This window comes from Myotis daubentonii, chromosome 13 (assembly GCF_963259705.1).
Source record: "Myotis daubentonii chromosome 13, mMyoDau2.1, whole genome shotgun sequence".
NCBI lineage: Eukaryota > Metazoa > Chordata > Mammalia > Chiroptera > Vespertilionidae > Myotis > Myotis daubentonii.
In genome coordinates this window covers 62,714,753-62,740,899 of record NC_081852.1, presented here as the reverse complement: position 1 = coordinate 62,740,899, position 26,147 = coordinate 62,714,753, and the positions used below count along the sequence as shown (strand labels likewise).

Here is a 26,147-nt window from a genome sequence, read left to right as displayed (position 1 = left end):
GCAGCCCGAGCTCGCCGGGCGCCTCACAATCGGGGCCGGGCGCCGGCGTGACATCACCGCTCCGCGGCCCGCCTCCTGCGCCCGGAAAGAAGCGGCCGCCCATTGGCTGCGCCGCTGGCGGCCTCGGGGCCAATGACGGTGCGGCGAGCGGCGGGGTCCGGCCTTGACGTTGTGCTGCTCGCCGTAGGGTTTATTTGGCTCCGGGGCCCCGCACCGCCGCCATTACGATCCCGCAGCGTCCGAGGTCGTCCCCCCTCCTCTCGCCCCCTCCCCGCGGCACCCCGCCGCCCGCTCTGCGCCCCTGTGTCCCCGCCTCCGGCGGTCGGGAGCCGCGCGCGGGCCCGCGGAGACCATGTCCTGACTGAGGGGGCGCGGAGGCGGCGCGGAGGGAGGCGGAGAGGGGCCGGGCTCGGCTCGTCACCGGGGGCAGATCGGGGAGTCGCCGCCGGGCAACGAGGGTCGGACGGAGAGGAGGAGCCGGAGCTGGAGGAGGAGCCGCCGCCGCCGCCAGGTAACCGGGCCTCGGGAGGGCGACCCGCGCAGCCCCGCCGCGCCGAGGCCTCCTGCTCCCGCCCGATCAGGCCGCCGGGGTCCCGGGTCGCCCGCCCCGCGCTCCACGGCCGGCGCGGGGAGGCCGGGGCAGGGGCCTGTTTTCCGCCGCTGCGCCCTCATTTTGGGCTTCCCGGTGCGGGGCCGGGCCGGGCCGGCGAGGGTGGGTCCGCCCGCTTGTTTACCGACAGTCGATGCTCCGGGCTGGACGCGCCTCCTGCCCCGCCGCCTCTTCCGCCAGCTTCCCCTCCCCCACTGCCCTCCTGCCGCCCGGCGGGGCGCGGAGCGGGCGCGCGAGTGGGGTTCGGCTCCCCCTCCGCCGGAGGCCCGGGAAGACCGCGTCCGCCGTCGCAGGCTGGTGCTGGTTCCCAAGCTCGCGTTTCTGCCTTGGGGCGCCGCCTCCGCCCCCCGCGGGAGCCGGGGTTGCTGCCAGTTCCGTCTTCGGAAAATAAAGGTGGGGGGCGCCCGCGGGGGGAGGGGGAAGCCTGGAGGAGCTGCGGCCAGGGGACCGGCTGACCCCTCTCGCTCCGGGTCACGACGGCCCGAGCGAGTCGGTGGTTCTCTCGGTGCAGCTCGTGTGGACCCTTCGCAGACAAAAGGGCCGTGGGGACCCGCATCAGGCGCGGGGCAGGCAGCGCAGTTCCGCCGGGAAGTGCGGACCGGCCCCTTCGCTCTGACATCACCGGTGGTTTGAAACTGGTGGAGGGTTTTGAACTCCAGACCGCTGCTCCCCCTTTTCCGTGACCCCGTAGGCTGTCAGGTTGAACGCCCTCCTCGCCACCCAGTCTGGCCTGTCGGCCCTGGATGCTGCCGGCCGGCGAGAAGGCTGTTGGAGGAGCACAGCGCGGAGGCCTCTTGAGCCCCTGGGCCTGTGCACAGAGAGCGGTGCTCCTGCTGGTGGGCCCTGGTGGGTTGGCGGCCTGATCACCCGGGTGACCGCCAGGGGACCCCTGTTTGGATGGAACGGGGATGCCTCCGTGCACAGGCCGTAATAAGCCCGGGAGCCATCAGGCATCTTGATCTGGGCTTGTGCCGCCGGCCTTGGGAGGTCGCCTGAACGACGTGGGAAATAACGCTGGGTCGCTTCTCTTCGGTAATTAGGTGTTTTTAAAGAAATGCGCAGCCTGGCTCCTCCTTGGTTTTTGGTTCTTATGACAAGATATATGCAGCCAGTCACCTCCTTATACCAACATTTCACAGCATCGCTTCTGTTGTGGGATTAGGGGGCAGGCGTGATATCTTCATTTTGGGGGAGGGTGTTTGTCATGAGGGATTTCTGTTTCGGTTGATGTTTCAACACCTCTTATTAGTGCTTCAGACACCCATTTATTTACTCTTGATATGGGCTTAGGTTAATTTTACGCTCATGGCCTTGATCCAGCTCTGTACATATCACATCCCGATCTGAGGATTAACATGATTTGGGAACTCGCAGTCTGGTTGTGCAGTATTGGGTAGATTGCGTCCTTATGTGTGATCGATATAGTGAGCAGTTTAACACGCTTTATACTTACTTTACTCTTATGGTAAATGGAGACTGTAAGTAAATGGGAGCTGCAAAGGCAGACCGCTGGGACCCGTTTAACTCACCCACTGTCCGGTTCTGAGGGTTGCTCATGCCCCTCCCCCCACAGTAGCCTCTTGTACCTGGGCTTTGACCCGGTTTTCCCTGATGCGGTGTTTCCTTTGGAATGTTTGTGCTCTGCTTATGCTTTGGGTAAATAAGATCTTGCACATCTGAGCAGTCTCACTTCCTCGGCTCATAACATAAAACGTCCAGAGCACTCCTAATCACATGCAGAGTAAAGTTTAGGCTCCTTGGTGTGGTGGTCAAGTTTCTCTATAATCTGGTCCATTCTTCAGACTTAACTCTTCCTTTTTCCCTTTGTGAGTCCTTAGTTCCCGCAAATGAACTTGTTACTGGGAAGGGGCTCCAGTTGGCCTTTCTTTATGCCCTTTTTCTGTTTTAAACCCTCTTCCGCCAGCTTCCATGGATATTCTTTACTCTGGGCTCAGTTGATGCTTGTCTCCTGAGAAACCTTTCTGCCGACTTCAACCCCAAGGGATCTATTCATTCCTCTCTTGTGTAGGACTTTCATCTTTTTTCTTCTCAAACATGCCAGCCTCGATTTAATTTATCTTTTTATAAAGTCTTTATTCTGCTTCGCTATTAGATTTTTAAGACCTCTGAGAAATTGGTATGAACCCTAAACTCTAGAGAGACCGTATATCATATATTCAGCAATGAAAATGTGCAGGCCTAGTCTGACTAAGTATTTTTGGTCATAGAGGTATTTTAGGATATGCAGTTTGTATTAGAGTTTCTGGGACTTTCATGATTTGTGAGACAAAATATTTGAAATTATGGCGGTCTCTAAAAATGTTGCGGGGGGAGCGCTCAGTGTGTTTATATGTATTACCAGCACAGCTTTCTTCCTGTAGAGGATGCTCCACATTTTGATAATGGTCATGTCTTATTCAAATGAAAAGTAGTGCGGTTCCGTAGTTTGCTTCAGATTTGTGTCTGGGACAGTTACTGCTGTTCGAGTGTGGCCCCAGTGACACTCAGGGTGGGCATTCCGTATTTGTAGTGTGCGGAACAGCCTCATGGGAAAGAGAAAATGATCTGTAGTCTCAGTTTACATCCTTAACCTCAGATGTTGGGGGCACGTGTCACCGATCACAAGGCAGATGAGACTCAGAGAATGTGTGATTCACTGCTACCTGTCAGCACTGGGTGAAGAAAACACAAACCAGCTGGTCCCTAGTGCTTTTGTGTACCATGGGTGACACATGTAATTATGGAGTCCATGGGTGGATGCGGATGTAGTTGGAACATAGGTGTGTGTGTTTCTGTTGTGTTGTGTGTGTGAGTAAATGGCTTGGCATTTGATGGATACATTTTATGGATACATAGTCTCTCAGCAGTAAACCGTCTTGATGCATCTATGTGGAAACCTGTCCTCTTCCTCCAGTTCATCAAACTATTTTATCCCTTGAAATTGACTGATTTTTAGGAAGTAGTTTACATAACTTTTAAAGCTTCAGAAGCCTTTTTAGCCTAATTGAAGCTAAAATTAGCCTGTTAATAAACTTTACAGAAATGCTAGACATTTTTGCATACACTATTTGGATTTGTAAAAGATACTTTCATAGAATTATACCAGTAATTTTACCTTTTGAGAAATCTGGATCATTTAGCATTCTTTGCTTTCTGGAAGGGTGGTTTGCCCTGCCCTATAGATCGGTCAAAAGAAGTTAGATATCTCTGATAATTTTTCTAATTCAGATTTCCCTGGATAGCTACCGGGGAGTGGGCAGAAGCTTCTCTTGAGCCTGAAGCTAAAATCGCCTTTAGCTCACAAGAATCTGCATACCACTGAGGCACATTTTGTGGGGGCTTGTCCTGGACCCCCACAGTATCATCCATTTGTTTCTTTTTAAATAACAGCTCCATTGAGGTTTATTTCATATACCATGAAATTCACCCTTTTAAAGTACACACGCCATTGGTTTTTAGCGCATTCACAGAGTTGTGTGGACAGCACCACTGTGCAGAACATCTTCCTCCCCTTAAAGAGACCATACCCATTAGCAGTCCTTTCTTTCTTTGCCCGAGTTCCTGGCAACATGAATCTCTTTCTGTCACTATGGATTGCCTATTCCGTACATTTCTTACATGTGGAGTCATACAATATATGACCTCTTATGTCTGGCTTGGCAGCTTTAGCATAATATTTTCAAGGATTATTGGTATTACAGCATGTATCAGTGTTTCATTCCTTTTTATGGCTGAGTAATTAATACTCCATTGAATGTTTATCTATTTGTTGATTGGACATTTAGGTTGTTCACACTTTTTGTCTATTATGAAATTTCTGTACAAGTTTTTGTGTGGGCACATGCTTTCATTTTGCTGGATCATGTGGTCACTCTTTGTTTACCCTTTGAGGAACTGCCAGACTGTGTTCCAAAGCGATTGCACCATTTTACGCTTCTAGCTTCTAGCACTGATGCGGGCTCCATTTCTCCCCAGCTGCATGTTATTGTCAGTCTTTATATTGTAGCCTTTCTTGTGAAGTGGCATCTTCTCGTTTTTGTTTGCATTTTCTTCATGGTACTGAGCACCTTTTCATGTTCCTATTGGCCATTTGTATCTCTTCTTTAGAGAAGTGTCTATTATAATCCTGCTCCCATATTTCAGTTGGGTTATTTATCTTTTTATTGTTGAGTTGTAAGAGTTCTTTATATATTCTGGATGCAAGTCAGGTAAATGATTTGCAAATGTTTTCTCCCATGTTGTGGGCTGTCTTTTCTCTTTCTTGATGGTGGCCTTTGAAGCACAGAAGGTTGTAATTTTGGTGTAGACCAACTTATCTGCTTTCTTTTGTCAGTTATGCATTTGGTGTCATCTCTAAGAAGCCATTGTCGAATCCATGGTCAAGAAGATGCACATCTGTGTTTTCGTCTAAGAATTTTCGTTCTTATATGTAGGTCTGTAATAATTTTGAGTTTCTTTTTATATAGTACGAGGTATAAACATGCAAACCCCCCAAATTTTTTAGAGACAGCCATAATTTCAAATATTTATTTTGTCCCATAAATCACCGAAGTCCCAGAAACCCCAATACTTAGAAGAATACAAACTGTATATCCCAGAATGGCCTCTATAACCAAAACTGCTTTGTCAGACCAGGTCTACATATTTTCAGTGCTGAATACATATGTCGTCTGTATAGATACAGGTTTAGGGCTCATCCCATTACTCAGAGGTCTTAAACATCTAATAGGAAGCAGAATAAGGAATAAAAAGGTACATAGAAATCCAGGCCAGCACATGTAAGAAACGGTGGGAGAGCGGAGACCTGGGTGACAGGCGGGTGAGGGGAAAAGGCACTGCTGGCCCCGGGCTGTGACTGCCTCACTCCTTCTCCAGGCCTGGGCATCGTCCCCCACAGCTAGTATTGTCGGGGAGGGGGGCTGGGAATGAGGAAGGAGGAGTGATCCTCTTCAGTGTGGGTCCTCTCTACACCCCGGAAGAGGAAAGACCCGCCTCCCCGTGTGCTTGTGTATGTGTGTGTGCGTGTGTGTATGTGTGTGTGTATGTGCGTGTGTGTGTGTGTGTGTGCACGCGCACGTGCATTTGTAAGGGGATAAGGGGATGTGTTGGGGGTATTTGTTGTACTAGTATGAAGTTGAAAATTTGAGGCCATATATTTTATAGAAATTCATTCAACAAATTAAGCTAATAATTATTGGGTATCTACTATGTGATCTGAGGTTTAGGATTCTCAAAAAGTACATTACAAAAAACTGTTCCAAAGGCTACTGAAGTTAAAACATTGAGTTATGCAGAAACCGGTTTGGCTCAGTGGATAGAGCGTCGGCCTGCGGACTGAAGGGTCCCAGGTTCGATTCCGGTCAAGGGCATGTACCTTGGTTGCGGGCACATCCCCAGTGGGGAGTGTGCAGGAAGCAGCTGGTCGATGTTTCTCTCTCATCGATGTTTCTAACTATCTCTCCTCTCCTCTCTGTAAAAACTCAATAAAATATATAAAAAAAACCCAAAAAAACCCCGCATTGAGTTATGACGTGTTCAGTCTTAAGCGTTTGAGAAATAACTATACTGGATGTTGAGATAACTCTGTGAAAAGACATTCTGTTACTTGTATTTACACCCTAATGTGGAGAGAAAATCAAGGAGCAAATAAGAAAAGGGAAAAAAAGCCAGGTGGGGATGAATGCTGTGCATGCAGATAATGGAAGGGGGTGATGTGGTGGAGAATGACCGCAGGGGTCAGGGAGCGTTTTCTGAGGACGCGCTGGTGCTGTGGAACCAGGTCTCCGTGACAGGAGCTGGCCCTGTCACATCTGTGCAGAGCATTTTAGGCAAAAGAGACAAAACTCTTCAGGTGAACACGAGCTTGCTGATTAAGGAACAGAACAAGACCCACTTTTGTATAAAGAATTGCAAGAAAGATTGGGGAATTGCAACTTTATTCCAAATGGCTTGGGGAAGCCATTAGAGGATTTCATGTCCTTGTTTGGTGAATTGATTTATATTTTTAAGGACTACTCTAGCTTCTATGTAAGACTGTGAAAGTCGTATAAATTGGTAGTTTATTGTGTGATGTGGCTATATATATATATATATATATATATATATACACACACACACACACACATACACATAAATATATTTTTCCCTAGAACTGTTTGAAAGTTGTTTGCAGATTTGATACTCCTTTATCCTTAAATATTTGTGTGTATTTTGTAAGAATAAGGGCTTTCTCTTACGTAACCATAATACAATGATCAAAGTCAGGAAATTAACATTGTATAATACTATTATGTAATTCTTAATAAGAATGAGTTTCCACAAATCTTATTCAGATTTTGTCAGTTGTCCGATTAATGTTTTTTTTTATAAAGACAAAACCTCAGCCCTAACCGGTTTGGCTCAGTGGATAGAGCGTCAGCCTGTGGACTGAAGGGTCCCAAGTTCGATTCCGGTCAAGGGCATGTACCTTGGTTGTGGGCACATTCCCGGTAGGGAGTGTGCGGGAGGCAGCTGATTGATGTTTCTCTCTCATTGATGTTTGTTTCTGACTCTCTCTCCCTCTCCCTTCCTCTCTGTAAAAAATCAATAAAATATAAATAAAAAAAAGACAAAACCTTAGATTTTTTGTGTGTGGCAGTTATCAAGCTCCTTTAAGTGGAATAGTAATGTCTGTGTTTTTCATGATATTGATGTTTTTAAAGAATATAGAACTAGGCCTCCTGGTGCTTACCACAGGCTGTGTGCTTACACTGACTGTACAGAAATAGGAGGCAGAGTGAGTAAACTCACTCCATATACACCTCAGCTCAGGCTCTTTGCCTTGTCTGTATTGTGAATGGGGAGACATTGAGAGAAAAAAAAAAAGAATGAAAAAAAAAAGAATATAGAACTAGTTATTTTGTAGGAAGTCTCTTAATACAGTATGTCTGATGCTTTCTCATAATTAGAGTTAGAATATGCACTTTTTTGGCAAGAATACCACAGAAGTGATGTTGTATCCTTATTACAACATGCCAAGAGGCAGATGATGTGATTACTGGTGTGGTTAACTTTGATTGGTTAAGGTGTCTACTAGGTTTTGTAACATACCAGTTATTTTTAGGGAGGGATACTTGGAGACTCTTTAAATATCCTGTTAATACTCAAACTTTTTTCCATTAGTTTTTTGTTTTTGTTTTTTGTAAATATGTTTTTATTGATTTCCTAGAAGAAGGGAGAAAGAGAGATAGAAACGTCAATGATGAAAGAGAATCATTGATTGGCTGCCTCTTACACGCCCCCTACTGGGGATTGAGCCCACAACCTGGACATGTGCCTTTGGCCGGAATCGAACCGGGGATCCTTCAGTCTGCAGGCAGACGCTCTATCCACTGAGCCAAACCGGTGTGATCTGTCCACTATTTTAACATCCATCGATGATTATTTTCTGAATCTGTTGTGAAGATTGACAAATGGTGATTTTCTAATCCAGTTATTCTTGTTTTCATTTATTAGTTGGATTTCTACTGTAAGGAAATTCTTTCTATTTGTGTGTTATCTATACCTGTGTAGACATAGTATTTTTTAAAAAATATATTCTATTGATTTTTTACAGAGAGGAAGGGAGAGGGATAGAGAGTTAGAAATGTTAATGAGAGAGAAACATCGATCAGCTGCCTCCCGCACACTCCCTACCGGGAATGTGCCTGCAACCAAGGTACATGCCCTTGACCGGAATCGAACTTGGGACCCTTCAGTTTGCAGGCCGACGCTCTATCCACTGAGCCAAACCGGTTAGGGCTGCAGACATAGTTTTGTTTTATTTTCAATGCTTTAAAATCCTTTACTGTTATTTTTTATGTGGATGCCCAAGTTGATTCAGATTTAGCCAGTGGGAACCCTTCGTGCTAATTTCAGTGCCCTTTTTTTAAAAAAAAAACTTTACGGTATTAGGTGTGAATATATTTGAAATTGGGTATTTTTAGAGCAGTTTTAGGTTCACACTAAAAGTTCCTCTGCCTTTTAAAAACTCCTCATCATTTCTTTGAGAACTGATGGTATTTTAAAAAATGTTTCCTGTGTATTAATGACTAAACAACTTTGTTAAGAAGCAGATTTAAAAAAATAGACAAGTTTGTATAGCTTCGGTTCATAGCAAAATTGAGCAGAAAGTAGAGTTCTCATATCTCTCATCCCCACACACGCCTAACCGCTCCGACTACCAGCATCCCGAAGCAGAGCGGTGCATTTGTTATAAGGGATGGGTCTTCCTCGGCACATCTTCATCCACCACGGTCCATAGTTTACATTAAGGTAAAATTGTGGTTCTTGGTGTTGTGCATTGACAGGTGTATAATGACAGGTAACCACCGTTATCATGTCATATGGGAGAGTTTCACTACCCTAAAGATCCTCTGCTCTGCCTAGTCATCCTTCCCTCAATCCTAACATCAACCGTTCTTATTGTCTCCATAGCTTGCCTCTTCTAGAATGTCATATTGTTGGAATAAGAGTTATATAAGAAGTATTTCAGATTGGCTTCTTTTGCTTAGTAGGATGCATTTAAGGTTCCTCCATGTCTTTTCAGGGCTTGATAACTCATTTCCTGTTAGTACTGAATTGTATTTAATTGTTTGTCTCTACCACAGTTTACTTATCCATTCACCTCCTGAAGGACATCTTGGTTGCTTGCAAGTATAGGCAATTATGGATAAAGCTGCTGTAAATATCTGTGTGCAGGCTTTTGTGTGGATATAATTTTTCAACCCCTTTGGGTAAACACCAAGATGCACAATTGCTGGATCTTATGGTAAGAAAGAGCATGCTTAGTTTTGTAAGAAACTGCCAAACTCTCTTTCTAAACGGCTGTACCATTTGCATCCCCACCAGCAGTGAGTGAGAGTACCTGTTCCACAGCTCTTGCCAGCATTTGGTGTCGTCAGGGTTCTGGATTTTGGTCATTCCAGTCGGTGTGGAGTGAGTGGTGTCTCACTGCTGTTTAGTTTGCAGTTCCCTACTGACAGTGGGGCCATGACTTACGAGTTTAATTCGTTCCGTGATGGAGCTCGTAACTCAAATTACTCGTCTGTCAAATCAACAGTGAACGAGTGAGACACGTGATGCTGGCTGATGTTGTGGCGTTCACTGTGATGTTCGCTGCGCCAACTAGCGGTGGGGTATCTGAAGCTGGCTCGTAACCCGAATTTTAGCTCACAACTCCAAGCAAAAAATCGGTCGAGAGATGGCCCATATCTCTAAAAACTCGTTAGTCGGGACACTCGTAAGTCAAGGCCCCACTGTATGTTCATTGGGGAGGTGTCTGCTCAGGTCTTTTACCCATGTTCTAATTGGATTGTTTGTTTTCTTATTGTTGAGTTTCAAGAGCTCTTTGTATACTTAGGATAACAGTCTTTTATCAGATTTGTCTTTTGCATATTGCATATATTTTTTCCTATTCTCTGGCGCTTTTTTTTGACATTCTTATACTGTGTTTTGCAAAGCAGTTTTTTAATTTTAACCAATCCAGCCTATCAATTATTTCTTTCATTGGTTGTGCCTTTGGTACTTTATTTAAAAAGACATTGCCATAGCCAAGGTTATCTAGATTTTCTTTTTATTTTCTAGGAATTTTATAGTTCTGCATTTACATTAGGTATGTGCTTAATTAATATATATATAATATAAATATATATATACACACACACATATTCAGAGAGGAAGGGAGTGGAAGAGAGACAGATAGAAACATCAGTGATAAGAGAGAATTATTTATTTTATTTTTAAAATATATTCTATTGATTTTTTACAGAGAGGAAGGGAGAGAGAAAGAGAGTCAGAAACATCGATGAGAGAGAAACATCGATCAGCTGCCCCCTGCACATCTCCCACTGGGGATGTGCCCGCAACCCAGGCACATGCCCTTGACCGGAATCGAACCTGGGACCCTTCAGTCCGCAGGCCGACGCTCTATCCACTGAGCCAAACCGGTCCCGGCAAGAGAGAATTACTGATTGGCTGTCTCCCACACGCTCCCCACCCGGGATGGAGCCCACAGCCTGAGCATGTGTCTTGACTGTGACTTTATGGTTCATAGGTTGATGTTCAACCACTGAGCCATGCTGGCCAGGCCGTGCTTGATTTTTTTTTTGTGAAGGGTGTGAGGTCTGTGTCTAGAATCTTTTTTTTTTTATGCATGTGTAGTTATTTAGCACCACTTTTTGAAAAGACTATCTTTTCCCCATCATATTGCCTTTACTGCTTTCCAAGATCTCTTGACTCTATGTATGTGAGCCTGTTTCTGGGCTCTCTGTTCTATTCCATTGACTTATTTGTCTGTTCTTTTATCAGTATCCCAGTCTTGATTACTTTCTATATATATAAAAGGCTAATATGCAAAGTGTCCCCTTGGGAGTTTGACCAGGAGACTGGGAGTTTGATCACACTCTATGACATCCACTGATCATCAGGGGGCGGGGCAGAACGAAGGAAAGCTCTGGTCGGCAGCTGGCAGCCAGGGAAGAAGGCCCTGGCCAGCAGCTGGAAGGCCCTGATTGCCAACCAGGCCTAGGAACCCTACTCGTGCACGAATTTCATGCACCAAGCCTCTAGTAGCTTTATATTAAGTCTTGATGTCAGGGTAGCCAGTCCTCTTTATTTTTTTCTTCAGTACTCTGTTGGCTATTCTGAGTCTTACACCTCTCTATATAAACTTTAGAATTAGTTTGTTGATAAATAACTTGCTGGGATATTGATTGGGATTGCATTGAATCTTTTGATCAATTTGGGGAAGAACTGAGATTTTGACAATATTGTCTTCCTATCCATGAACATGGAATGTCTCTTTAGTTCTTTGATTTCTTTCATTAGCGCTTTGGAGTTTGTATATATTTTGTTAGAGTTAGTCTTAAGTGTTTCAAATTTTGAGGATGCTAATGTTAATGTCTTTAATTTCGTATTCCATTACTGGTGTATAGGAAGGTAATTAATTTCTGTATATTAACCTTGTATCCTGTAAACTTGCTGTAATCTACACCTGTTAGCTCTAGGAATTTTTTTTAAAATATATTTTATTGATTTTTTACAGAGAGGAAGGGAGAGAGACAGAGAGTTAGAAACATCGATGAGAGAGAAACATTGATCAGCCGCCTCCTGCACATCTCCCACTGGGGATATGCCCGCAACCAAGGCACATGCCCCTGACCGGAATCGAACCCGGGACCCTTCAGTCCACAGGCCGACGCTCTATCCACTGAGCCAAACCGGTTTTGGCTAGGAATTTTTTTTTTTTTAAATTCATCAATGAGTGTTGGATTTTGTCAGATGCCTTTTCTGCATGTGTTTATGTGTGGGTTTTTTTTTTTTTTGGGGGGGGGGGGGGTTGTGTCCTGATAAGATGGATTGCAGTACTGATTTTTAAACATTGAATGAGTCTTGCATATCTGGGATAAACTCTCCTTGATTGTGGTATATAATTCTTTTTATACATTGTTGGGTTAGATTTACTAATATTTTGTTGAGGATTTTTTGCATCTGTGTTTATGAGAGACATTGCAAAGACAGATTTCATTACGTCAGTTTAAGTCTGTTTTAGGTTTTCTGAAGTGTGATTCATCTGTGCAAGTTTAGGATGAAAGAAACTTTGATTCATATTTTGACATATTTCCTCTTTTTTGTGAATTGTACCTGTGAGTTGGTGAAAGAAGCTGTATTCTAAGTTTCCAAATGTTTTAACATTGCTTCTCAAACAGTTCTGAGTAGCATCTTCACAATATCCCTGCGCCTTTTCCAGCCTTAGCAACCTAAGCCTTAGTTTTTAGTCTAGAACAGCGTTTGTTACCTTCCTGGTTTAAAAAACTTTTCATTATGAAAAATTACATGCATATAGAGAGATGAGCAGAATTAAATCTCATGTGTCTGTCCCCAGGGTTTGCATAGGTAGCCATCTCACGAGTGCTGTGCTTGACATCTAGTTGTTAGTGGCAGCCACTGTCTGCTGAGGTCCTGCCACAGGAGTGGGTCCCGTCCCCTAGAATTCCTTTCTTTTGCCTGAGTTGCCAAACCCCTACTCTCCTCTTTTCAGGCCACTCAGTGTAGTCTCTTCAGCGGCTCACATTCCATACCAGAAGCCCTGAGCCACAAGTTTTGAAAGCTTGGCAGCCTGATTGAAACTGAGGGGAGGGCATGAAACAGGGCACGCACCGTGTTCAGAACTCAGCTAGCTCCAGGAGGAAATACAGTCAGCGTCACATGTCACTTGAAGTGTGATTGCTCGGACTTGAAGGAAACTTCATGAGAGAGATGAGCCTTGAACCGCGCCTTAGGTAGTATGTTTCTCAGCTGGTGCTAGAGCAGCGGTCGCCAACCTTTCGGCCCGCGGACCACGGGTTGGCGACTGCTGCCTTGAAGTGTGTATTATTCGGGGCGGGGCGGGGGTGTGTGCATGAGGCTGGGGTATGTGTGTTCTGTGTGGGCACATGGGGAGGGGAGAGCTCAGGAAGTCTTGTTCTGGGAGATTGATGCTGATGCCGTGACCTGGATGCATTTAGAAAGGGAAGGCGCTTAGGAGGTCTTAGAGGAGGGAGTCTGACTGGCTGCGGCAGGCAGGGGTGATGCAGTTGGGAGGGGAAGAAAAGAACTGGACAGAGACCGCTACAGAGAGCATGCGGGGCATACAGAGGCAGAATTCAAGATGATTTTGCGTTTATGCTGGTGCAAGGGCATTGATGGTGTCCTCAGTGGGGACTGGGGAAGTCAGGGCAGGAGTTTGTTGTCAGAGGAAGATAAGAGGTTTACTGTAGGATGTGGGAAGCGATTGGAGCCCTGGAATGAGGTCAGATTGTAGAGAGAGGCTTCAGCGTATCAACAGTCTTCGGGGTCTCGCTCAAGACCAGTTATTTATTCAGTCGACTGTTGTGAGGAAGACAGTGATGTAGAAAGATGCTGAGGAGAAAAGAGGACATAACTGGAATTTTTGGCGTAAGAGTTAAGTAGTACTTTATATAAATACTATAATTCACAATTAATTACTTTGCAATATTTTAGCAGAACATGGCAATTCAACATGCTTGGAATATCCTTTCAGTTTTTAGCTTCATCTGTATTCCCCTAAGATGCTTTTTGAGCATTTGTAAGTCTCTACAGGTTTATATTAATTAATACTCCTGTCAACAATTCTATTAACATATTTATATTACGAAATATAGACTTGTATTACTAAAGCTAACTTAGAACCTTAAAGACTGATACTAGTCCTTTCTTTGGATAATTTATCATCTGAAACTGGCAGCTGAGCTTCTCTGTTTGTTTGTTTCTTTTTTTTTTTTTAAAATATATTTTATTGACTTTTTACAGAGAGGAAGAAGGGAGAGAGATAGAGAGTTAGAAACATCAATGAGAGAGAAACATCGATCAGCTGCCTCCCGCACATCTCCTACTGGGGATGTGCCCGCAACCCAGGTACATGCCCTTGACCGGAATCGAACCTGGGACCTTTCAGTCCACAGGCTGACGCTCTATCCACTGAGCCAAACCGGTTTCAGCTCTCTGTTTGTTTCTTAAGGAGTTTGCACTTGAGGATTGTTCTCTTCTTCGGTTCCTTCACAGGGTTTCGGTAGGTTGGGGGGAATTTGTAGTATAGACTTCAGTGTAGATATGTCTTCTATAGTGTTTAAGTAGAGCTTCACAAATATGGCTTAATTAATTTGTTATTAAGCATGACAGTATAAAAGGTGTTCAATTACTAGCCCCTTCCTTTCCCCTAGCCACTAACCCATATATCCATAATACGTGTGCTTTTATTATTATTTGAACTGGGAAGGATATGATCCAAAGCAGTTGGGAATTTGTACTGGACATGGTTGATGTGCTTGGAGACATGTGGTAGAGCTTGATGCACAAATGAATTCATGGCCTTTGTTTTACAGGATGGGAACTGCTGCAGTTGCATTTGAACCAAGGAATATGTTTTAAGGGTAGCAGTTGTGTCTGGTTCCCCTTAAATAAGGTCCAGATTATGTAGATTTTATTGCTGCTTAATACCAATTAATTGAAGTATCATTCATTGGATAGCACAGGGAGTCTACGTTAATGTAAAATCAGACTTGAAAATTAAATTTACTTGGGCATCTGACTGTATCTTAATAACTTAAAAGATATTTAATAACGGTGTTGTTTTTCAGTGTGCAATACTTACAGAGCTGGTTGCTGTTAAAAAAGATTTTATGTCCTTTTAAGGATGTTGACATCTGGAAGAAAAAAATGTACTTAGTGTTAATTTCATCTCAATAATGCAAAATCACATAGTTGAGCTGTTGTTATCTTTTCTCTTACATTCCATTTACTGATTGCCACCGGAATAAATGGCTCTCTCAGATAATCCTCTCCAGTGAATTTTAGCTTTCTGTTACCAAAAGCAGTATTTCTCCAAAGTTCCAACTTCCCGTAGAGTGGACATTATATCTGTCATTGTCTAATATAAATATAACGCCCCGATCCTAAGCCTTGAGCTTGGCTTTGGTTTTGCTTAGTTAACTGGGTATTTTGGAAGGTAGGCTATTTACCAGGCATATCTGACACGGATGCTTCAATTTTTTATGCCAAACTTCCTTGTCAGACATGGACCTTCCAATATGCTGTGGGGGCACCTTTGTGCCCTGAAGAGTAGCTAAGATAATAACGTAAGATAAGCTGTTTAGTTGAGCCTACAGACATATCAAAGTAAGGAGTAGTCAAAGGATGCATGGATTTTTGAATGTGAATATTGTAAATGAAATAGTGAAATTACTTAGAGTATCCGTGTCATTTGTCTTGTCATGTAAGTTTCTACTTGTTCATTTTTTAAAAATATATTTTATTGATTTTTTATAGAGAGGAAGGGAGAGGGATAGAGAGTTAGAAACATCGATGAGAGAGAAACATCGATTTAGCTGCCTCTTGCACGCCCCCTACTGGGGATGTGCCCGCAACCCAGGTACATGCCCTTGCCCGGAATCGAACCTTGGACCCTTCAGTCCGCAGGCTGACGCTCTATCCGCTGAGCCAAAGCAGGTAGGGCTTTACTTGTTCATTTTAACTTCCAATAGCATGAGCAAGGAATTAATTTTTTCCCTGAGAAACTAAAGGAAGAAACTGCCTAATTAATGTGAAAATTGCCATTTAAATCTCAGTTGTCCATTTTAGGGATACTTATATGATTCTAGTTCTCTGACTTTCAAAACACTTGTCACATCGTGTGTGATCAGTGTGTACAAACTAAATTTAAAACTCTAAGCAAGGCAAATATAAACTAGCGGGGCCAGGGAAAAATACCGTTGCTGAAGAAGAAAACCTTTGAAACTACTAGTAAATAGAAGCAAATTATTGTTTTGTGTTTGTTTTTTACTTACTTGGTTTATAGCAGTTTTCCCCCTTCAGTAATAACAAGCATTGCAGGTGGGAATTGACCAGCACTACTAAGTTAATATTAATGTGCATTTAGTGCTCATCCATTTAAGGTTTCATAGAAAAATGTCCTTCCATTGTCTAATTTGACCAGCCCAACCAGCTACTTTTATTGCTGTGTTAAATTAAAATTCTAAATATAGTAGTTCATTATTAAAAGAAATGAGCAGGAGTGAAATAGAGAATTGATTAAAATAAAGCCTTTTTAAAATATTTTGGATAAAGTATCAGGCTTCAAGTGAAATTGAGTTTTGGTCTTTACAGGATTAGAGCTATTCACAGTCAGACAGACCACTTAGCCTGTTTTGCAGGATCTCCGAGGAAGACTGAATCTTGTCTTTGGTCTGATTTATAACCCGTACTTTTATTGTAACTAATCCTGTGCAAGGTGGAGGTCATAGCATGAAAACTAAAGTCTTAGTAAGTGGTTTTTATTTTAGCTATTAAATAGTAGCCTTTCGTGTAGAGAGTTTGTCCTCTTACCAGTTCATACTGCGCAGGGAGTGAGGGCGTGGCGAGTGGGGGCACTTGTCAAGTGGAAGATTGAGCCTCCAGGTTCAGGAAACACCCGGAGAAAGTGTCTGGAAGAGCGCCCTTACCCTCTCTAGGGTTTCTGTTACTTTTCTGGTTAAAAGTAGGTGGAGCGACATTAATTTAGTTGAGAAGGGATTTAAGAAAACGGAAAGGCTGGCTTTAGAGAGTTAGAAACATCAATGAGAGAGAAACATCGATTCAGCTGCCTCTTGCACGCCCCCCACTGGGGATGTGCCTGCAACCCAGGTACATGCCCTTGACCGGAATCGAACCTGGGACCCTTCATTCAAACCATTAAAAAAAAGTTATGATTCAGTTTGTCTTTTAAGTTGCATCATTCATAAATTAGTTATCATTAAATAGTGAAGTCTTCATTTTAGTGTAGTTTTAGGCCCACTGTTGAATCCTAGGAAACTGTAATAGTAAATATGTTTTGAATATGAATTGAAATTTCAGTGTATTTCAAATACTGAATATTTTGAGTATGAGTATTCAAAATTATATTGGAGTGATATGCTTGTAGTCATCTCGGCGACATTCCGTCGATTTCATTGTCTCACGTACAGATGATCTGCGCTTTTTATTGTTTCAGACGGAACTAGGTTGTGAGGATATGTAGGCGATCAAGCAGCTTTTTCTCTATCTCAGTGTTACTGTGCTTATTAAGAGCAGTGGATAATTAGCATTTTCCCGCTGTTTTTCTCCCTTAGCAAGAATAGGAGAATTGACTTTGATCTTCTGAATTCTTTAGTAAATCAAGCATTATGATGCTACACCTAGATAGCATACTAATCTATGTTGTTCGTGATTTGCGAATGGCTATGTGTTTAAGATCCTTGGTTTGTGTTCCTTTCCCTCCCTTTGAGTCTTCGAACTGTTGGTTCCTTTTCTAACTTGATGATGATTACTGGCTGAAATGAAACGTTTCTGTTAGTGGCTTCCCTGCTTTAGGCTCCCTCCCTCCCACAGCACACTCTTAGTTTCTCCTCTCTCTTGCATTCTGAAATACAATTTCATTAAATCCTGAGAGAGCTAAGGTTTTTCTTTGGGAATTTATCTCCAGTGCCTGAAATTAAAAAGAGAAAATAGGATAGTTCACTATGAAATCTTACATGCATCTTTGGAAAAATTTGTATTTTGTAAATGAAAGCAAACTTTCATGTTAGGGGCATATATTCAGAGGTGGAATTATGTCATTATTGTTTTAATAACCATGTCCTAATTATTTACAGCTTCCTGCTTGACATAACTCACTTCAAGAAGTGCACAATGTCAGAACGTGGAATTAAGTGGGCTTGTGAATATTGTACTTATGAAAACTGGCCGTCTGCAATCAAGTGCACCATGTGTCGCGCCCAGAGACCTAGTGGTACTATTATCACAGAAGATCCATTCAAAAGCGGTTCCAGTGATGTTGGTCGAGATTGGGATCCTTCCAGCACTGAAGGAGGAAGTAGTCCTTTGATATGCCCAGACTCTAGTGCAAGACCAAGGGTTAAGTCTTCGTACAGCATGGAGAATGCAAATAAATGGTCGTGCCACATGTGCACGTATTTGAACTGGCCAAGAGCAATCAGATGTACCCAGTGCTTATCCCAGCGCAGGACCAGGAGTCCCACAGAGTCTCCTCAATCCTCAGGATCTGGCTCAAGACCAGTTGCTTTTTCTGTTGATCCTTGCGAGGAATACAATGACAGAAATAAACTGAACACAAGGACCCAGCATTGGACTTGTTCTATTTGCACATATGAAAACTGGGCCAAGGCTAAAAAGTGTGTTGTTTGCGATCATCCCAGACCTAATAATATTGAAGCGATAGAGTTGGCAGAGACTGAAGAGGCTTCTTCAATAATAAATGAGCAGGACAGGGCTCGGTGGAGGGGAAGCTGCAGCAGCAGCAACAGCCAAAGAAGGTCGCCTCCCACCTCGAAGCGGGACTCCGACGTGCAGATGGATTTCCAGAGGATTGAGTTGGCGGGCGCTGTGGGCAGCAAGGAGGAGCTGGAGGTGGACTTCAAAAAACTAAAGCAGATTAAGAACAGGATGAAAAAGACCGACTGGCTATTCCTCAATGCTTGTGTGGGTAAGTTTTTGCCTTTTATTGAATGGGATGGGAAAAGATATTGACAGTGACATGAAAGATATAAGCAGGGTCAATATTACTTAGCATTTAGTTCATTCAGCATGATCTTGTTATAACTTTGTCCTAAATTGCCTCCGTTCCATTGTGTATGTGTCTCCATCAGTAGGGAGCAAAACTTTTAAGTTAAAGTGTTCTACACATCAGTAGTAAAATACATACCTGGGGTTACAAACAGCTGCTTGATGCGCTGGAAGGAGCTGAGGCTGAAGAACACAGCTGCTGCTTCCGTGTGGTAAACAGTGGGAGCACCTTGTGATGGAGGAGCTGTAGTCAGATGTTAAAAATATCACAAAAGTGTATGACTCCGAGAAGTTGCACAAACATAATAATGCTGACCTTGAAAATACGATGTCAGTTTAACATGACTGTCATGCAGTAAGTACTTACAAACTCTATGAAACTTGATTTCACAAGGCCAACTGATTCCACAGGTCAGTCATGATTTGCGTGTTTTGTGGTTTTAGTGCTTTTCTAAGGAAGTTCTGGGTATTGGTCCCAGTTACTGGCTCAGAGCTGTTAAAGGGTAGACATGTTGTAAGTTAATTATTTGTGATATAATTTCACAAAAGCAGTTGACTCTTCCATGTTTTCTTTTTCCTTTATTTTTTAAATCCTCATTGAGGATATGTTTATTGATTTAGAGAGTAGAGAGAGAGAGAGAGAAACATTGATGTGAGAGAGGAACATCAATCGGTTGCCTCCTGTATGCACCTCGACCGGGGATTGAACCCACAACCAAGGTATGTGCCCTGACCAGGAATCGAACCTGCACCCTTTTGGTATATGGGAAGATACTCAATCAGCTGAGCCACATTTTTTCTTTTGTTTTGAGAAATTTGATTTTGGATATTTGGATGGGTGCTTTACATTGATACTCAGTTTTATAAAGGAAATGTTAGCAGAACAGCACATGCTTTAAATCTCCCTCCATATAGAATATAGTGAAGATTTTGTAAAACCTTTAGGGACTTTGCATAGAAGAAATTACTTGGGACTAATTTATTTTTGCAAAAGTGCTGTAATTCTAAAATAAATCTTTGCTTTTTTGTTAATTCTGGAAGGCATGAATTTATAATTGTGATGTATAATCAGAAGACACTACGTACATATATGGCACCGTTTCCAAAGTTTACCGACAAGATCAACCGAAGCATAGCAAAATGCCAAATTAGTAATTTCATGTTGATGAATGAAGAAGGGAGAATATATAATTACTATTATGTTGCTTTGTTTAACTAACTACTTAATCTAAAGACACTTAATATTTCAAAGAATAAAATACCATTGCTGGTAAAAAAAAAAAAGGAAATGTTGAGTACCTACTAAAGGTAAACATCTTGTGGAACAATAGTTAAGCTTCAAACATGGCTTATCTGTATATATATTTTCCCCAGTATTAATTTCTCTCATTTATCCCTCTGAATATAGCCCCAAGAATACAGAAGCCATAACTATATGAAACCTGCAAGTCCTAAGAGGAAATTTACAAAAAAAAAAAAATCTGAGTTTTTTGTTTTAGTTTTGCCCTGGCAAAAAGAGTGTCTTGCAGATGAGCCCTCTGAACACCAAACCTAGCAGGCACTTGTGACGTAGCCCCACATCCCTGCCCTGAGGACCAGGAGGGAAGCACCTTCAGCTTCTACCTGTGTGGTCCCAGTTCATCCTGGGGTTTTCTGCTCCGTCCCCGAGTTGGGGCAACACAGAGAGTGGTTGTCTTTTTTTTTTTTTTAATAAGGAAATACAAAAGGGTTTTATTTATTTATTTTAAGAAGTTTTTTTAATAAAATTGTTTTTTTAACATTTTTATTGATTTCAGAGAGGAAGGGAGAGGGAGAGAAACATCAATGATGAGAGAGAATCATGGATTGGCTGCCTCCTGCACGCCCCACACTGGGGATCAAGCCCACAACCCAGGCATGTGCCCTTGACAAGAATCAACCCAGGACCCTTCAGTCCGTAGGTCGACACTTTATCCACTTGAGCCAAACCAGCTAGGGCAAAAGAGTTTTATTTATTATTAATTTTTTAAATTGAGGTCATATTCACATAGCAAAATTCACCATTTTGAATGTGAACAATTCAGTGGCATTTAGTGCATTCACAGTGTTGTACAGCCACCACCTTTATCTGGTTCTGAAATACTTTCATCACCCCAAAAGGAAGCCCTGTACCGGTTAAGCAGTTACTTCATATCCCCTTCCCCCCTCCTTCCTGGTAACCAACAGTGCTTGCTTTTTCTGTGGATTTTACCTGTCCTGGGTAGTCCGTGTAAATGGGCTCTTAGGTGATGTGACCTTTCGTATCTAGGCATGCTTGTCTTTTAGTTTAGCTGCATGCCTTTTGGGACACTTTTAAAAACACTTTTGCAAGCAGTGGCGTCCTATGCATATGTTTACTACAAGGTGGTGTTACAGTGCACATACGTTTATAGATGGAAATGAACTACATCACAATGATTCTTAACCTCTTTTGGGGCCATAGAATTCTCTAGGAATCAGGTTCATTGCTTCTTCAGGTTAGTGGATCTCAGCATAAGAACTGCTTTGAAGTGTTTTCTCTCCTTGAAACACAAGTTAGACCAACAAGTATTACCTTGCCTTTAAGGCTGTTATTTCTTGTCTTACGAATACTCTGTCTTCTTGCTGCTACCTTTTATTTCCTTACATATATTTTTCCTTTTCTTTTTTTAAAAAAAATACTTTCATTGATTTCAGAGAGGAAAGGGAGGGAGAGAGAGATAGAAACATCAATGATGAGAGAGAATCACTGATGGGCTGCCCCCTGCTTGCCCCACACTGGGGACTGAGCCCGCAACTCGGGCCTGTGCCCTGACCGGGAATCGAACCTTGACCTCCTGGTTCATAGGTAGAAGCTCAACCACTGAGCCGCGCCATTCTTCTTCTGAACAAACATCCTTGTACCTCTTCAAATTCTAAGAGCTCTGAGCTCATTTTAAAGGTGGAATAAAAACTACTACCAGCATGACCAGTAGTGGATCTGGTCGTGTTTTATTTACAAATCAGTTTCTTTGCGGTTAAGTTCTGTTGCCACCCACTCCAGAGTTGCTCGGTGCTTAGGGCCACGGATTGACTGTGCTTGGTTTTGGTAATGTGGAGTTTGTCTTTCCCGTCAGGAGATGGTTTTGACTGTTCACTGCACAACATGGCTCCCAACTGCTGTACGCAAGATTATGGCCCTGTTCCTATTTGGCAGTCACGCCCTGTTCTCTGTAATATGCTGAAAGCATTGTTCCGTGTTTATATTTTGTTGGGTTAATTAACAGAAGTTCACATTTACTGAAATTTAATCTTTACTTGTCTGCTGGCCTCATGTTCTCCAGGTTTCATTAGGTATGTTATATTACGGCTTGCTGATACGCATTTAAAAGAATCATTTCAGCACTCGCTTCGGCAGCACATGTACTAAAAAAAAAATCTGCAGAATATGTACACTAAGTCTAAAATGTATACTTATGGCAAAACTGACACTAAGTAATAAGAAACTGGAAAATAAAAACAGCCTCAGGCCAGCTTGGTAGCCGGGGAAAATAGGAAGGAGAAGATAGTTGTTGAGGAGGTCAAAGTAAACAAGAGCCTCAGCAGCACTGAGCGAGGATCTGTCACGTGACTGGTGGGTGTAAGTTTCAGCGGTGAAAGGAGTACTGTTACTTGAACTTTTTAAGAACATTTGATACCAAGGCAGCCAGATAAATAGGTCTACATGAAGCTGATTGCTAGGTCCCAAGGTAGTCTGTCACCTGCTACTGTTTCCCGGCATCCCATAGGCCATGACATTTGAACTTGATTTTTAGTGTGGCATTTCTGTAGTTCTTGGTTTGTGCTCTTTGCTTGTGTCTGCCTGTTTTCAAGTTGGTGTACCACAGCTGTTTGCACAACCAACTTTCTATCTTTGGAATGTTTTCTGTCCTAGGGGATTGCTTTGTGCTAATTACCACTTCTGAGTTGCAAGCCCAGGAGCAGATCTGTGTTCTAATATTTAATTTTTGGAGATTATCTTTTTGGGAATTTAGAGAGGAAACTAATGAAATTGTTCACTGTTCTGATACATTTGTTATGGTTATTTTTTAGTTTTCTGAAAAGGACTTTACATTTTATTTTTCATTACAGTTTACATTCAGTATTATTTTGTGTTGGTTTCAAGTGTACAGCATAGTGGTCAGACAGTCATATGCTTTACAGAGTGTCTCCCTGTCATTTCCAGTTCCCAGCTGGCGAAGTGCTAGGTTACTCTAGGATGCCAGTGGGCCGCTCTGGTTGCTTAGGGATGTGACTGAGCGCCCTCCTGGAAGACACTCTGCTGTTCAGTGACCTTTTTTCCTTAACACGTTGCTTTACGTCATGAATAAAGGCAGAGCTTGAGGAAAAGGTCTTGAGTCTTCGACATTTAAAATGATTAGATTTTAAATTACATTTTTAAAAACAAAAATGGTTTGAGTTAAAATATTCTATAAAAAGCTTTTAATAGGATCCAAAATATACACAGACTCCTGCAGCACATCTGTGGCACTGCCTCCATAAAAGGAAACAGAGTGCTGGCATGCTGGCAGTGCCTTGTGTGTCCTTGGTTCGCTGTGTGCTGCTCTTACCTGGGATGTGTGTGTGTCGCTATAGAAACTCAGGTCTTGTCCTGGCCAGATGGCTCCGTTGGTTGATCATTGTCCTGTACACCAAAAAGGTTGTGGGTTCGATTCCCAATCAGGCCACATACCAAAGTTTTGTGTTTGATCTCCTGTCGGGGTGCCTATGGGAGGCAACCTATTGATGTTTCTCTGTCACATCAGTGTTTCTCTTCGTTCTCTTTCTTGAAAATCAATTAAAACGTCACCTTGGGTGAGGATGAAAAACAAAACCAAACCTCAGATCTTTTCGCTCCATACCCGTCCTATCCAAGGCTGCTGATGTTACAGGTAATAGAGTTATTTTAGCACCATGAAAGGAGTGTTAGCTTCAGGTACTTTTTGGTTTCTGAGGCTTTCCTCTTGTCATATTGGAACTCTGGCTATAAAAGCACATTTTATGTCATGGTTTTTAAGCGAATTGTGATCATTCTCAGCAATATAAAGATTCCAGTCTGGGGAGTGCACAAATTTTCTTTCCCGTGGCCAGTGCAGCCTGACTGTTGGAGGAGCTGGGGACTGACTCCTGGGACAAAGGCGCTTTCAGGAGCAGCGTGTCACGGAGAGGCATGCAGTGGCTGAGCTAGAAGGCCAGCGACATGCTTCTGGCCGCCTCTCATCTGCCTCAGGCAGGACTTCTGGCTTTTAGAAATGATGGAGTACACAGGCCTGCCAGCGAGTCATGTGTCTCTGGGTGCTGAGGAGGGGAGTGTGACTGGTGATGCCTGGTTATGTGACACTGACACTTGAATATGCATCATTATTTAGTAAAGGCTGTCGTTTTTAAAAGCACTGTATTACCTGAACACTCTGAATTATGAAACCTGGATATATCATTTAAATATTAAATATAAAAAGATGTTTAGACTGCAGGGGACTTTACTGTTGACCATAAAATAATTTTAATTTTAAACATTTACTGAACTATGCACAGGGCTAAAACATCAAGTAGTTATAGATACAAGAGTTTATAAAGGAAAGCATGTGTTTCTCTCTCCTCCACCTTCAACCCTGCTGTGCAGAGGCGCCACTTTCCCCCATCAACCTTTTATTCCGAGGAGTTCAAACCGGTGGCAAAGTGACACGTCTAATACATGGACACATGCCTTCAACCTAGATTTGACCATTGTTACTGCCTCGCACTTTGCTCTCTCCCTTTCTCCGGCTCTGTCTGTCTTTCTGTGGGAGTTTTCCTGAGCCCTTGGAGAGCTAGCCGCAGATGTCTGGGCATTTTGCCTCTAAGTACTTCTGTATGTATGTCATTTCTCTACAAAGCCATACAATGTAATCATCCAGAAAAATTTAATGTTCAAAGTCCATGTTTATTTTCACCAGTAGTTACACTAATAGCTACTGCTGCAGTCCCATTCCGCTGAGGACTATACACGGCATTCAGTTGTTTTATCTCCTGAGTTTCCTATAAACAGTGCTCCAGGTGTTTTTGTTTTCCTTGTTTACTCTTTCATGACATTAACATTTTCAGAGTCCAGGCCATTTATTTTACAGAATGATCCTCAATTAGGATATGGTTACATACAATTTAAACATTTTATCTTTTTGGGGGGAGGAAGGAATGCTACATAGGCGGTATTTGAACAGCATTTCTAATATCTCTTAATAATACCTTTTTATCATTTTTTCTTTTCTTTAAATTTATTTTAATTTTGGTCAAGTATAGGTAACAAAGTTTTCCATCTTGGACATTTTTAAGTGTATGGTACAGTGGCACAAAATATATTCAAACTAGAGGCCCAATGCACAAAATTCATGAAAGAGTAGGCCTTCCTTCCCCCAGCTGCAGGCACCGGCTTCCCTCCGGCCCTGGCTTGTCTGGAATGACATCCGGTCTAATTAGGATATTACCCTTTTATTATTATAGATTGTTGTGCACCTGTAATCGCCATCCATCTCCAGATCCCTCTTACAAAATGGAAACTCTATCCATTAACACTCACTCTCCATCCCCCCCCCCCCCCATTCCCTGGGAACCACCATTCTATTTTCTGTCTCTGAGAAACTAACTATTCTAGGAACCTCATATAAGTGGAATCGTACAGTATTTGTCCTTTTGTGACTGTTATGCCCAGATTTCAGGATCCCCAAAAGACCACCAGGGAGCCGGCCATGTCCGATGCAAAAGCAAAGAGTCTTTTATTCAAACATGGGCTTGGCTCCCCTCCCCTCCTTACTGGCACAGCAGCAAGTGGCAGAGAGAGAGCTAGCCCAGTGGAAAGGAGTTTTATAGGGGGGTTGAATAAGGGGAGGAGAGGGGACTGTGGGCCCCACCGATTGGCCAGGCGCAAGTCGGTGTCTCGTTACACAGGATGTGGTCATATCTATGGCGCGCACTTCCCTTGATTGTCATTGGTTAGTTTAAGAAATCCTGGGTGTGGCTAGCAGAGGCTTGGGCCTCCAAGAAGAAGCCTTGCCAAGCGCATGGCTCTGCCAAAAAATGGAGGATTCGGGGCAAGATGGAGGGCGTAGTCCTCGCCCTTTCAGTGACTAGTTTATTTCATTTAGTGTGATGTTTCAACCTTCATCCATGTTGTAGTATGTGTCAGAACTCCCTTTTTATTTTTTAATATATTCCATTGACCCTCTACAGAGAGGAAGGAAGAGGGACAGAGAATCAGAAACGTCGATGAGAGAGTAACATCGATCAGTTGCCTCCTGCACACCCCCCTCTGGGGATGTGCCCGCAACCAAGGCACATGCCCCTGACCGGAATCGAACCTGGGACCCCCGAGCCCGCAGGCCGAGGCTCCATCCACTGAGCCACACCCGCTACAGCCAGAACTCCCTTTTTA

General features: G+C 43.1%; 1 protein-coding gene, 1 long non-coding RNA gene and 1 other non-coding gene across 6 annotated transcripts in view; 2 read left to right on the top strand and 1 right to left on the bottom strand.

Annotated features, from left to right (window-relative positions):
- Positions 1-367: 367 nt before the first annotated feature.
- The window catches only part of ZRANB1 (zinc finger RANBP2-type containing 1), a 47,540-nt gene continuing 21,760 nt past the window's right edge, over positions 368-26,147 (top strand). Inside the window, exons 1-2 of one of the 4 annotated variants that reach the window (XM_059661768.1) lie at positions 368-511; positions 17,794-18,644. In XM_059661768.1, the coding sequence (XP_059517751.1) occupies positions 17,831-18,644 (814 nt within the window). In that variant the 5' untranslated portion in view covers positions 368-511; positions 17,794-17,830. Of the gene's footprint in view, positions 512-619; positions 1,004-17,793; positions 18,645-26,147 lie in introns of those variants that run through there. The other 3 variants (XM_059661767.1, XM_059661765.1, XM_059661766.1) reach the window with 3 other exon arrangements.
- LOC132215042 (small nucleolar RNA SNORA51) lies at positions 7,324-7,459 on the top strand. The gene has a single exon (XR_009448410.1). It is a non-coding gene; the product is annotated as a small nucleolar RNA SNORA51 (small nucleolar RNA).
- On the bottom strand, positions 7,867-16,649 carry LOC132214460 (uncharacterized). The gene is made up of 3 exons (XR_009448290.1): positions 16,511-16,649; positions 14,781-14,832; positions 7,867-8,042 (listed from the first exon to the last, which is right to left on the bottom strand). It is a non-coding gene; the product is annotated as an uncharacterized LOC132214460 (long non-coding RNA).